This window comes from Notothenia rossii (genome assembly GCF_949606895.1).
Source record: "Notothenia rossii genome assembly, chromosome: 3".
Classification (NCBI taxonomy): Eukaryota; Metazoa; Chordata; class Actinopteri; order Perciformes; family Nototheniidae; genus Notothenia; species Notothenia rossii.
The window spans coordinates 31,713,913-31,727,666 of record NC_136901.1 but is presented as its reverse complement, the minus strand read 5'-3'; the positions used below and the strand labels follow the sequence as shown (position 1 = coordinate 31,727,666).

General features: G+C 41.5%; 1 protein-coding gene across 1 annotated transcript; it reads right to left on the bottom strand.

The window, feature by feature from the left end:
• Window positions 1-5,543: 5,543 nt before the first annotated feature.
• Window positions 5,544-9,723, bottom strand: LOC307032257 (uncharacterized protein). Its single transcript, XM_079670111.1, has 7 exons — window positions 8,101-9,723; window positions 7,927-7,991; window positions 7,601-7,779; window positions 6,981-7,225; window positions 6,721-6,785; window positions 6,482-6,630; window positions 5,544-6,388 (listed from the first exon to the last, which is right to left on the bottom strand). Exons 1-7 carry the CDS (start codon window positions 8,182-8,184, stop codon window positions 6,303-6,305), a joined length of 873 nt encoding a protein of 290 aa, XP_079526237.1. The 5' UTR covers window positions 8,185-9,723; the 3' UTR covers window positions 5,544-6,302.
• Window positions 9,724-13,754: the final 4,031 nt, after the last annotated feature.

Here is a 13,754-nt window from a genome sequence, read left to right as displayed (position 1 = left end):
ACGAGTCACATGACTTATTTTACCGGACGTGACGTTAACTATGCGTTTGGTGTCGAGGACAAATTGACGTATGTGTTTTGTTCATGTTGTTTACTGTAGTTACTCTCACAATTATATTTAAATATGCCTCTGTGGTGACACCATATTGGGGACCATAATTCACCTTGTTTGTGTTGTTGCTACAGGGACCCTTTATGGGAAACACCGGTAGCGTTAGCTAGTCATTCCTGCTAGCTTGTCAATGAGAGCAGTTCATGTATTAACCTCCGAGTGTTTAATGGATAATAAAGTGTGGAAGTCCATTCTTAATACACCGCCTCCGACTCCCTTTTCACGGCACTACACCTCATTGTATCGCGAAACATTGCCACAATTCGGATAGGAACAATCCACGGAAGGCTCGGTTCCATCTATTGCCAACGGGGAAGTACGTTCGGAGGCAGTGGCTAGCGAAATGTGCTCGGCCCGAACCGAAAGATCCACAGGCGCATGTATGCAGCGAACATTTCAAGTTTCCGGACGACTACTCTGAGAGTATGATGAAACATAAAATGGGATTTATTAATCAACCATTACTTAATGGGGATGCAGTGGCATTATTTTAAGGTGTCCGAAAAAGACAGTAAAATAGCGTAATGCAACGTGTGCTTCGGTGAGCGGAGCGAAACACACAAGAGTTAGACCTACACTTCGCTATTTTATCTACCTCTGGAACAAGCTAAACTAGTTATAAATATATTTATTATTCACTGTCAGGTCACTCATTACTGGATCAGTGAGCTGCGTGAGATACTGACAGGCTGTCAGGAGAGGGAGAGAGAGGGGGATTCCCCTTTGTGCAATCCAAGTCGTCTGTGAACAGTTTATTTTCAAGCTCTTCAAGCTCATGACAACATATGTTCATCAGAGGATTGTCCATGGCTACTCACCGATCGCAAGTACACCATTCATGTACAGGTCTCCCTACCCGAAATCAATTGCACGAGTAAAGGGATCGTCTCCAGCAAGATCACTGTGCTGTTCATCCTCATCGTCACTGTCCCTGGATTCCTGACGGTTCTGGCCACTTGGCTCGAACCTGTATGGCTGAATTCCCCCATCCAATCTCTCCACATTGCTCAAAACTTCTTCCTCGGCCTACGAGTCCGAACTCATATACTCCGCCATGTTTTCGTCGAATGAGCTGTTCGTGTGTTTCATAGACTGTATATAAAGGGTGTGTTTACAAAGTGAACGCATAGATGACGTCACGACCTAGTTTTTCGGATCACGTGACTACTGAAAATGTTCAAAATGGCAGCTGCCTGACGGAATATACAGGTTTTGATCAAAAAGAGCTATAAAATCATTATTTAACGGGGAATATCGCTGATTTCTTCAGGGTATGGTTTAAACATACTGTTTCACTAAATACTGAAGTTTTGATTAAATATCTAATGAGTGGAGCCTTCCTTTAATATGCGATGATTGACATCTAACCAAGGTTAATTATAGGGTGTACCGGTACAGCTATAACAATAGTTTTGTTTATATAGCACGTTAAAGTTTACGTGCAAGGGTCAAAAGATTTATAGAACACTGAATAAGTGTGTTGTATGACAAATAAAACAGACAAACCGCTTTCTATCCTGGGAAACTATAATTATTATAGTTGTATTATTAATATACACAAGAAGAGTCTGGTAACCAAGATTGAATTGGTGTGAAATGATAACAAAATATTTCCCAGCTACCTACATATTGGCCCAATCTAAATTATTATTGTTGTATATGAAGGATTTGTATGTGGGTGCAGTGATCATTTAAAGGAAACAAATGGATATCAGTTAAATAGTAACCGGCAACTATTATTTATTTTAGGCCATCTTGTAAAAAGAAGTTATAAGAAAATTGTCAGGCGTCAATTATTGTCACAGTTTAAGGGCGCACCCTGTTATTTTGGCCTGCAGCATCTATTGCATTTCATCTATGTGAATGAGGTCAACTTGCATGACAATTTGTCAGAACAAACTATTGCATTAAAATAAAATAATAATGATGGCATATTTTAACAAAAAATTAACCCATAAGAACCCGGATTACTTTTGGCAAAAGTATGGGGAACATAATTTAAAATAAAAAGACCATGCAGAACACATTTCCGACAAGTAACCCCCCTAGTGTCAAAGATCTGAAATGTGACAAATATGTCCCATTGGGCGTTAATGGTAAAGTAACTCTTATTTATAACTTAATTAATGAGGATTATTTTAGTTTTAACATTCTTTGAATTGAAGAATAAAGAATATATTAACTAAATATAATTGAATCAGCTAAATGAACTGAGCAGATCATAATATTTCTAATTGTGCATATATGTCACTCCAGATTTTCTGAGAAATGTTAATGTTAATGTCCCGGTGTGACAATGTCACAGCGATATTTATCCTGTTTCATGTTTTTTTTCAAAACAGGTTAAATGTAATAAAGGACACATTCTTAAATGGCTTGAATTGTACCTTTAGCAACAAAAAACTATCTTTTTAAATGTAGCTAGTTGTTATGTTAATGCTAATGAGATAACTAAGTCAATATAATGAGATAGCTAAGTCAATATAATGAGATAGCTAAGTCAATATAATGAGATATTAAGTCAATATAATGAGATATTAAGTCAATATAATGAGATAACTAAGTCAATATAATGAGATAACTAAGTCAATATAATGAGATAGCTAAGTCAATATAATGAGATAGCTAAGTCAATATAATGAGATATTAAGTCAATATAATGAGATATTAAGTCAATATAATGAGATAACTAAGTCAATATGTAAGGGATAATGTGCTGCGGCGCGGTCATTATGGGGAAAAGAACACAGACAGGCTGATCAGGAGCCCGACGCGAAGCGAAGGGATCTAGATCGGCATGAAGGTGTTCTTTTCCCCATAATGACCAAGTCGCTGCACATTATCCCGCTTATTACATGGCCACATTCTCAACAAAGTAACGTTATGACTCCCAATATTAATTGAAATGCTTTTGTGGATTTAGAAAATGATTTTATTGATTTAAAAAATAGTTGTATGTATTGATTTAAATTGACATGCATCCGCTAAGAAAAATAGTCCGTTGTTACTGTTTGAACTAACGGAGCAACGGCAGGAACTGCTTCGATAGCGTTTTTGAGGAGCTTTTTGATTACAGATTTGAAAACATTGCTGCTTGCTTTAAAAGTAGAACAATTCATTATGTCAAACCTTGGAAAGTATCTAGATATCCCTGCCCTAATGCCAAAGTAACTGGCAACTGTTAAATATGTTCTTTATTCTCGCGTCCAGGAGAGAAGCTTTAAAATGAGACTAAATGGAGTCTCTGAAAAGATTCAAATGGGATACTTTAATTAAAAAAGGCGCGGTAGTGTTACAGACAGAATATTGTTCCGGCAGAAAACAGCTGTGATCTGGTTCTCCTGAGCAAGAAGAAGACAGCGGATCTCTCCTCCGACGCTGCTATATATATCCTCTGCTGGCTCCTCCCCGCCAGCCGGCTCACCTCGTCTCCAATGTCCGTTATTGCATTTAAACAGAGGATAGGTTCTTTTCACATTCAATATATGCTTAACACGCCGTTTCTCCTCATATTCTCTTTCATCACTTTTCATTTAACACATTCTAAACGCTGTAATCAATACTCTAAACAATACTTCTCGGCTCGTTTGGTTTCCGGTCATTCCGGATGTTGTCACATGCTACTCTCGTCTGTAAACAATAATGTATTCAAATAAACTGTACTTTCATTTAATATTCAACATGGTAGTATCTCGACATCTATCGTTGTAGTGTTAAATCAGTAGGCTTCGGTTTTCACCACTCCAAGTCATTTCGCTTCTCAATTCACCTCTTTAGGAAATCGTATATTAGCCACATGCTAAATGCTAACCGTAGATGAAGGACTTTCAGAATAAAAGCTTAACTGCTTGTGCACAAGAATTTCTGGTTTTTCAGTATAAAAGAGCGTTTAAACTGACGGTATGTTTAAGCTACATTATAGCATCAAAACATTGATTTTAATTTCTAACACAACTGAATATGTGTCGCCGTTTCATGTCTATGTCTGGACCGTTGCGTAAAATGGAGGATTTCTGCCCGTTACTTCTCCGCTGTTTTCATGTCGCTCTTGTCTTGTCAGTTAGAAACGGCCAAACTGTATTTAGTTAAATCGAACGGACTTGTTTGTGTATGTGAGCGTCCTTAACAACGGTCAATAAGTGCTTGACAGCGGTCTGTCTGTTCGGTATTAACAACGTGTCACGTGTTCTGAATTGACCAATCAGAATCGAGTATTCAACTAAGCCATGTAATAAAATGAGATATTAAGTCAATATAATGAGATAGCTAAGTCAATATAATGAGATAGCTAAGTCAATATAATGAGATATTAAGTCAATATAATGAGATAACTAAGTCAATACAATGAGATAACTAAGTCAATATAATGAGATAACTAAGTCAATACAATGAGATAACTAAGTCAATATAATGAGATAACTAAGTCATTATAATGAAATAGCTAAGTCATTATAATGAAATAGCTAAGTCATTATAATGAGATAGCTAAGTCATTACAATGACTTACAATGCTTCGGGAGCTAGTTTGTTAGCCAACATATCCATTGACTGATGTTGTGGACGACCTGAAGCTGGTGGCAAGTCCTACGAGATGGTAATTGACCACTTCGCCACTATGCAAGACAGGAGAATGGCCTTGCTCTACAGACAGGGTGAGTATGAAATGCACACCCCCTTCTCTCTGTGTGACGCTACTGTTTACTGTACTGCCTGTTAGCCATCTTTGTAGTTTATGATGTGGTGCTGTTGCTTACTGTGTGCTGCTGGCCTGGATTTAGCTTCATGTGCTAGTCAGTCGGAAGTTGTGGTTTTATTAGTTTTTCTTTGCTCCCTTAAAGTCAGTTCAAGCTTCTGAGATGATTTTAGGTGGAGAGCTTTGCAAAAATTGGCTAAATGCTTTAAATCTTTGGCAAGATAACTGCCTATAAAATGATATATTTTTTGAAAAAAAGGCAATACCGAAAATGTACTCTGACAATGGTTGATGCTGGTGGTTACTCTGACTATGGGCTATAATAGGTTGCTCAAGGAATGATGTATTTCTAAAAAAGTGTGTCTGGAAAGTGTTTTAATAAATACTCATTAAATATTCAAAATGAACTATGCACTACTAGTACTCTCTTGAGTCTCTTCCCGTTAAGTGGGTATGACACATTCATAGTTTGTTAAATGTTAAGAAGCCCTCAGACGCTGTTTCTTGCAAGGTGTTGCCGGCCGGCGGGGGCACCGGGCTTAACAGGTTCTGATTCACTGGCACTACAAAGGCTGAGAAGGCATATTGTAAGGTGCTTTGGTGAAATGTAATTATAGAAAATCACATTGATTGTTCCTAAACATCACTGGTGCTTTATTTAGGGTTGATTAAACCTGATATCATACACTGATACAAAACCTATGATAATTGATACATAACACACAAAAGACAAATACACTTCTTTTAGAGATTTTGTATTCTGTAAATCTTCGGACAGAATATATACAAACAAGACATTTTACAAAAATACATTTCATAAATAAAAAGATTGACATTTAATTGTTTAGACATGTATTTGTGTACAATTATTATAAAGCTCTTCATTGGTTTCAGGGTTGTTTTTTTCTGTTCTTGGAGAGGGATCCCTCCATAGCCTTTTCCTGAGGTTTCTTCTACTTGTCCTTCGTTTGTTGAGTTTGGGTCAGTTTTTTTTAGGGTAATACGAACAGAGGGTTTCATATAGGCTGCACAGATTGTAAAGCCCCCTGAAGCTGATTTGTGATATTAGGCTGTATTTGTACATTATTATACATCATTTATACATTTAAATGGATAAGACGATTGGATGATGTGTTTCTTCATTTTATTCTATGACATTTTTTCTAAACTTAAACAAGATAGCATTAGTTACTGTCACAAAATTAAATATTCTTATAGCAAATTGATCAGTGAAGATTAATTTGTACATTATTAGTGCAATTATTTTTACATTCCTGCGGTAATGTTACATGTCTGGCCTATTGGTCTAATGATGATTGAATGGACGCATTACTCAAAGTTACATTTTATATCAAGTTCATCTGAAGCTGAACAAGACTGAAGACATCATGAATCCTTTTTCACCAACAGAGTATTTCACCATGAATAAATCATTTTTCATTCCAGTGATGGAAGTCATGTTGTGATTACAATTCAAATTTTAAGAACAGCCCTAATGCTATTGCTGGTTTGATAGTATCCATGACAACAGACAGAGGCAGGATACGGTGACAAGACTGATCTTGTGTATTACTCCACCGGAAGCTGTAAATGAGAACAAAAAGAAACAAAACATTAAATCAACAAAAAGTAGAATTTTCTTTTTGTTGTATTAAGTAGCAATCAGTATTTACTTACATATGCCATTTACGCCAATGGAGCTGCCTTCAATGTCGAATCCATCGACTGTTGAAGCTGCGTTGATCAAAGTGTTCGCAATCTGAGTGCTATTAGGAGCAGATGTGCTTCCAAACGAGACATCAATGAAGTTGATGATTGATCCGTTACTGCAGAAAGAGAAAACAAGATATTGTTTAAAACATCAGATATAGAATCCTACTTTTTATTATAACACCTTAATGATTTAAAAAAATTACCTGAATGCAACAACACCTAGTGATTTGAAGGACGAAGGGAATGCCTTTTGGAAAACAGGTGTAAGCTGTAGAAACACAAAAACATATATTTTTCACATAAACCTTGGAATTTATTTGACTTGATCTTTATCGGTCTTTCATCAATTAAGAATTCATAATTATATTGTGGTAACTGTGGAGTAGGCTTCTCATATTTTGAATGGGCGCTAAAATATTGCTGTAGATATACCAGCAGATTTTATTTATAGGGGTAAACTTACCTGATTCTTTATCATTGTAGCCCGAGCTTTATAAGCAGCAGAAGATGGATTCAGCAAGTCACTCGTAAATGTGTCTTGAACAGATCTGAAAGTCACCCTTTTTGTTATAAGGGCTATAGTAGTAGGTGCTGCAGTCGCAGGTCTAGCCGTTGTAGGTGCAGCAGTTTTAGGTTTAGCAGTTGTAGGTGCTGCAGTTTTAGGTTTAGCAGTTGTAGGTGCTGTAGTTGTAACTGGGACTGGACCTGCTGTAAAAACAGACATATAAACATTATGTTAATATTTATCAATGCCCAAACCAAGAGGATTTATGTATTTTAGGTAAAACCCTGGTGCCATTTTTACAGAAATAAGATCAATGATGAAGGGCTGACAAAATTATATTTGTTCTGAAGTTTCTTAGGAAAAAGTATTCTTGCAACAAATAACAATTTATTTACAAGTTGTGACATTAAACAATACACAACTCCAAACTGAAAATCATTAAAGTAGTGTTCATTAATTTTGTCTTTACCTACATACTTTTGTTAGTAAATTATTTATAAACCAAGCATGCACAGTAAATGTTATTCAAAATGGTTTAGAAACGTATTGGAGAGAAACATTGTGTTGTGTTTACTTACATTCAACTTTGACTGAATCAGGACTTATGCTCACATCGAAGGTACTGTTGGTATTATTCACAGCTTCTACTAAGGTTTGAACCACTTCACTATTCTGTGGGAGATCTGCAAGAGGAGTAGTGCTGTTGAACACAACTCCCATTTCTGCTTCAGTTCCGGTCACCCTTGCTGCTAAAGCGCTGTTTTATAACATCAAATGAAAAAAAAGAACAATTATGATTTGAAAGACTCTGTCTGTTGCCTTGTGTCGTCTGATTTACATGTGTCACTATCAACACTAAAGCATTTGTCTTTTTGAGACCCAATTGAAGTGAAACCTTTTTTACCTGAGCTTTTTCAGCTTGCAGTGGGAAAATCTGTTTCCAAATTCGGGTTTGTATATCTTAGAACACTGCAAAAAAAGCAACATTGAAAGACTTTTAGTCACTTTTGTCACAATATACTTAAAATACAAATTCAGAGATACTGAAATCGAGGTGATATAACAAAACAACATTCACCGTTGATAGAAGTCGTTTTTCTAACTCTATGTATTCCTGGCTTGTGTTGTCATTATAAGCATCAATAAATGGTTCGCCCTCCATGGCTGCTGTGATAACGTATGTTGGAGCAGCAGCAGTCGTAGGTGCTGCAGTTGTAGATGAAGCAGTTGTGGGTGCAGCAGTCGTAGGTGTTGCAGTTGTGAGTGCAGCAGTTGTAGGTGCAGCAGTTGTGGGTGAAGCAGTTGTGGGTGTAGCAGTTGTAGTTGCTGCAGTTGCGGGTGAAGCAGTTGACGGTGCAACATTTGTGGGTGCAGCAGTTGTAGGTACAGCAGTTGTAAGTGCTGCAGTTGTAGGTGAAGCAGTTTTGGGGGCTGCAGTTGATGGTGAAGCAGTTGTAGGTGTAGCAGTTGTAGGTGAAGCAGTTGTGGCTGCAGCAGTCGTAGGTGTTGCAGTTGTGGTTGCAGCAGTTGTATGTGCTGCAGTTGTGGGTGCACTAGTTGTAGTTGAAGCAGTTGTGGGTGCAGCAGTCGTAGGTGCTGCAGTTGTAGGTTCAGCAGTAGTAGGTGCTGCTGTTGTTGTTGCAACAGTAGTAGGTGCTGCTGTCGTAGGTGAAGCAGGAGTTGTAGGTGCTGCTGTTGTCGTAGGTGTAGCAGTAGTTGTTAGTTGCACCGTTGTCGGAGCAACATTAGTAGTAGGTGGTGCTGTTGTTGCAACAGTAGTAGGGGCTGCAGTTGTAGGTGTAGCTGTAGTTGTAGGTGCTGCTGTTGTTGTTGCAACAGTAGTAGGTACTGTTGTCGTAGGTGCAGCAGTAGTTGTAGTTTGCACTGTCGTCAGAGCAGCAGTAGTAGTAGGTGTTGATGTCGTAGGTGCAGCAGTAGTTGTAGTTTGCACCGTTGTCGGAGCATCAGTAGTTGTAGGTGTTGCTGTTGTTGTTGCAACAGTAGTAGGTACTGATGTCGTAGGTGCAGCAGTAGTTGTAGGTGCTGCTGTTGTTTTTGCAACAGTAGTAGGGGCTGCAGTTGTAGGTGAAGCAGTAGTTGTAGGTGGCACCGTTGTCGGAGCAGCAGTAGTTGTAGGTGCTTTTGTCGTGGGTGCAGCAGTAGTTGTAGTTTGCACCGTTGTCTGAGCATCAGTAGTTGTAGGTGTTGCTGTTGTTGTTGCAACAGTAGTAGGTGCTGCTGTCGTAGGTGCAGCAGTAGTTGTAGTTTGCACTGTTGTCGGAGCATCAGTAGTTGTAGGTGTTGCTGTTGTTGTTGCAACAGTAGTAGGTGCTGTTGTCGTAGGTGCAGCAGTAGTTGTAGGTGCTGCTGTTGTTGTTGCAACAGTAGTAGGTGCTGATGTCGTCGGTGCAGCAGTAGTTGTAGGTGCTGCTGTTGTTGTTGCAACAGTAGTAGGTGCTGTTGTCGTAGGTGCAGCAGTAGTTGTAGGTGCTGCTGTTGTTGTTGCAACAGTAGTAGGTGCTGATGTCGTCGGTGCAGCAGTAGTTGTAGGTGCTGCTGTTGTTGTTGCAACAGTAGTAGGTGCTGTTGTCGTAGGTGCAACAGTAGTTGTAGGTGGCACTGTTGTCGGAGCAGCAGTAGTTGTAGGTGCTGCTGTTGTTGTTGCAACAGTAGTAGGTGCTGCTGTCGTAGGTGCAGCAGTAGTTGTAGGTGCTGCTGTTGTTGTTGCAACAGTAGTAGGTGCTGCTGTCGTAGAGGCAGCAGTGGTTGTAGGTGGCACCGTTGTCGGAGCAGCAGTAGTTGTAGGTGCTGCTGTTGTTGTTGCAACAGTAGTAGGTGCTGCTGTTGTTGTTACAACAGTAGTAGGTGCTGCTGTCGTAGGTGCAGCAGTAGTTGTAGGTGCTGCTGTTGTTGTTGCAACAGTAGTAGGTGCTGCTGTTATGGTTGCAACAGTAGTAGGTGCTGCTGTTGTTGTTACAACAGTAGTAGGTGATGCTGTCGTAGGTGAAGCAGTAGTTGTAGGTGCTGCAGTTGTTGTTACAACAGTAGTAGGTGCTGCTGTCGTAGGTGCAGCAGTAGTTGTAGGTGCTGCTGTTGTTGTTGCAACAGTAGTAGGTGCTGCTGTCGTAGGTGAAGCAGTAGTTGTAGGTGCTGTAGTTGTTGTTAAAACAGTAGTAGGTGATGCTGTCGTAGGTGCAGCAGTAGTTGTAGGTGCTGCTGTTGTTGTTGCAACAGTAGTAGGTGCTGCTGTTGTTGTTGCAACAGTAGTAGGTGCTGCTGTCGTAGGTGCAGCAGTAGTTGTAGGTGGCACTGTTGTTGTTGCAACAGTAGTAGGTGCTGTTGTCGTAGGTGCAGCAGTAGTTGTAGGTGCTGCTGTTGTTGTTGCAACAGTAGTAGGAGCTGCAGTTGTAGGTGAAGCAGTAGTTGTAGGTGGCACTGTTGTTGTTGCAACAGTAGTAGGTGCTGTTGTCGTAGGTGCAGCAGTAGTTGTAGGTGCTGCTGTTGTTGTTGCAACAGTAGTAGGTGCTGCTGTCGTAGGTGAAGCAGTAGTTGTAGGTGCTGCTGTTGTTGTTGCAACAGTAGTAGGGGCTGCAGTTGTTGTTGCAACAGTAGTAGGTGCTGCTGTCATAGGTGAAGCAGTAGTTGTAGGTGCTGCTGTTGTTGTTGCAACAGTAGTAGGTGCTGTTGTCGTAGGTGCAGCAGTAGTTGTAGGTGCTGCTGTTGTTGTTGCAACAGTAGTAGGTGCTGTTGTCGTAGGTGCAGCAGTAGTTGTAGATGCTGCTGTTGTTGTTGCAACAGTAGTAGGTGCTGCTGTCGTAGTTGCAGCAGTAGTTGTAGGTGCTGCTGTTGTTGTTGCAACAGTAGTAGGTGCTGCTGTTGTAGAGGCAGCAGTGGTTGTAGGTGGCAACGTTGTCGGAGCAGCAGTAGTTGTAGGTGCTGCTGTTGTAGTTGCAACAGTAGTAGGTGCTGCTGTTGTTGTTACAACAGTAGTAGGTGCTGTCGTAGGTGTAGCAGTAGTTGTAGGTGCTGCTGTTGTTGTTGCAACAGTAGTAGGTGCTGCTGTTATGGTTGCAACAGTAGTAGGTGCTGCTGTTGTTGTTACAACAGTAGTAGGTGCTGCTGTCGTAGGTGAAGCAGTAGTTGTAGGTGCTGCAGTTGTTGTTACAACAGTAGTAGGTGCTGCTGTCGTAGGTGCAGCAGTAGTTGTAGGTGCTGCTGTTGTTGTTTCAACAGTAGTAGGTGCTGCTGTTGTTGTTGCAACAGTAGTATGTGCTGCTGTCGTAGGTGCAGCAGTAGTTGTAGGTGCTGCTGCTGTTGTTGCAACAGTAGTAGGTGCTGCTGTTGTTGTTGCAACAGTAGTAGGTGCTGCTGTTGTTGTTAAAACAGTAGTAGGTGCTGCTGTCGTAGGTGCAGCAGTAGTTGTAGGTGCTGCTGTTGTTGTTGCAACAGTGGTAGGTGCTGCTGTTGTTGTTGCAACAGTAGTAGGTGCTGCTGTCGTAGGTGCAGCAGTAGTTGTAGGTGGCACTGTTGTTGTTGCAACAGTAGTAGGTGCTGTTGTCGTAGGTGCAGCAGTAGTTGTAGGTGCTGCTGTTGTTGTTGCAACAGTAGTAGGTGCTGCTGTCGTAGGTGAAGCAGTAGTTGTAGGTGCTGCTGTTGTTGTTGCAACAGTAGTATGTGCTGTTGTCGTAGGTGCAGCAGTAGTCGTAGGTGCTGCTGTTGTTGTTGCAACAGTAGTAGGTGCTGCTGTCGTAGGTGAAGCAGTATTTGTAGGTGCTGCTGTTGTTGTTGCAACAGTAGTAGGGGCTGCAGTTGTTGTTGCAACAGTAGTAGGTGCTGCTGTCGTAGGTGAAGCAGTAGTTGTAGGTGCTGCTGTTGTTGTTGCAACAGTAGTAGGTGCTGTTGTCGTAGGTGCAGCAGTAGTTGTAGGTGCTGCTGTTGTTGTTGCAACAGTAGTAGGTGCTGTTGTCGTAGGTGCAGCAGTAGTTGTAGATGCTGCTGTTGTTGTTGCAACAGTAGTAGGTGCTGCTGTTGTAGAGGCAGCAGTGGTTGTAGGTGGCAACGTTGTCGGAGCAGCAGTAGTTGTAGGTGCTGCTGTTGTAGTTGCAACAGTAGTAGGTGCTGCTGTTGTTGTTACAACAGTAGTAGGTGCTGTCGTAGGTGTAGCAGTAGTTGTAGGTGCTGCTGTTGTTGTTGCAACAGTAGTAGGTGCTGCTGTTATGGTTGCAACAGTAGTAGGTGCTGCTGTTGTTGTTACAACAGTAGTAGGTGCTGCTGTCGTAGGTGAAGCAGTAGTTGTAGGTGCTGCAGTTGTTGTTACAACAGTAGTAGGTGCTGCTGTCGTAGGTGCAGCAGTAGTTGTAGGTGCTGCTGTTGTTGTTTCAACAGTAGTAGGTGCTGCTGTTGTTGTTGCAACAGTAGTATGTGCTGCTGTCGTAGGTGCAGCAGTAGTTGTAGGTGCTGCTGCTGTTGTTGCAACAGTAGTAGGTGCTGCTGTTGTTGTTGCAACAGTAGTAGGTGCTGCTGTTGTTGTTACAACAGTAGTAGGTGCTGCTGTCGTAGGTGAAGCAGTAGTTGTAGGTGCTGCAGTTGTTGTTGCAACAGTAGTAGGTGCTGCTGTCGTAGAGGCAGCAGTGGTTGTAGGTGGCACCGTTGTCGGAGCAGCAGTAGTTGTAGGTGCTGCTGTTGTTGTTGCAACAGTAGTAGGTGCTGCTGTTGTTGTTGCAACAGTAGTAGGTGCTGCTGTCGTAGGTGCAGCAGTAGTTGTAGGTTGCACTGTTGTTGTTGCAACAGTAGTAGGTGCTGTTGTCCTAGGTTCAGCAGTAGTTGTAGGTGCTGCTGTTGTTGTTGCAACAGTAGTAGGTGCTGCTGTCGTAGGTGAAGCAGTAGTTGTAGGTGCTGCTGTTGTTGTTGCAACAGTAGTATGTGCTGTTGTCGTAGGTGCAGCAGTAGTCGTAGGTGCTGCTGTTGTTGTTGCAACAGTAGTAGGTGCTGCTGTCGTAGGTGAAGCAGTAGTTGTAGGTGCTGCTGTTGTTGTTGCAACAGTAGTAGGGGCTGCAGTTGTTGTTGCAACAGTAGTAGGTGCTGCTGTCGTAGGTGAAGCAGTAGTTGTAGGTGCTGCTGTTGTTGTTGCAACAGTAGTAGGTGCTGTTGTCGTAGGTGCAGCAGTAGTTGTAGGTGCTGCTGTTGTTGTTGCAACAGTAGTAGGTGCTGTTGTCGTAGGTGCAGCAGTAGTTGTAGATGCTGCTGTTGTTGTTGCAACAGTAGTAGGTGCTGCTGTCGTAGGTGCAGCAGTAGTTGTAGGTGCTGCTGTTGTTGTTGCAACAGTAGTAGGTGCTGCTGTTGTAGAGGCAGCAGTGGTTGTAGGTGGCAACGTTGTCGGAGCAGCAGTAGTTGTAGGTGCTGCTGTTGTAGTTGCAACAGTAGTAGGTGCTGCTGTTGTTGTTACAACATTAGTAGGTGCTGTCGTAGGTGTAGCAGTAGTTGTAGGTGCTGCTGTTGTTGTTGCAACAGTAGTAGGTGCTGCTGTTATGGTTGCAACAGTAGTAGGTGCTGCTGTTGTTGTTACAACAGTAGTAGGTGCTGCTGTCGTAGGTGAAGCAGTAGTTGTAGGTGCTGCAGTTGTTGTTACAACAGTAGTAGGTGCTGCTGTCGTAGGTGCAGCAGTAGTTGTAGGTGCTGCTGTTGTTGTTTCAACAGTAGTAGGTGCTGCTGTTGTTGTTGCAACAGTAGTAT

Bases quoted from the DNA above. Each gene is read 5' to 3' on its own strand.
- LOC307032257 (XM_079670111.1), bottom strand. From the start codon at position 8,184: ATGGAGGGCGAACCATTTATTGATGCTTATAATGACAACACAAGCCAG. The intron at 7,992-8,100 runs GTGAATGTTGTT...CTTTTTTTGCAG, and splicing joins AAAAACGACTTCTATCAACG to TGTTCTAAGATATACAAACC. The intron at 6,786-6,980 runs GTAAGTTTACCC...GTGTTTCTACAG, and splicing joins CTACAATGATAAAGAATCAG to CTTACACCTGTTTTCCAAAA.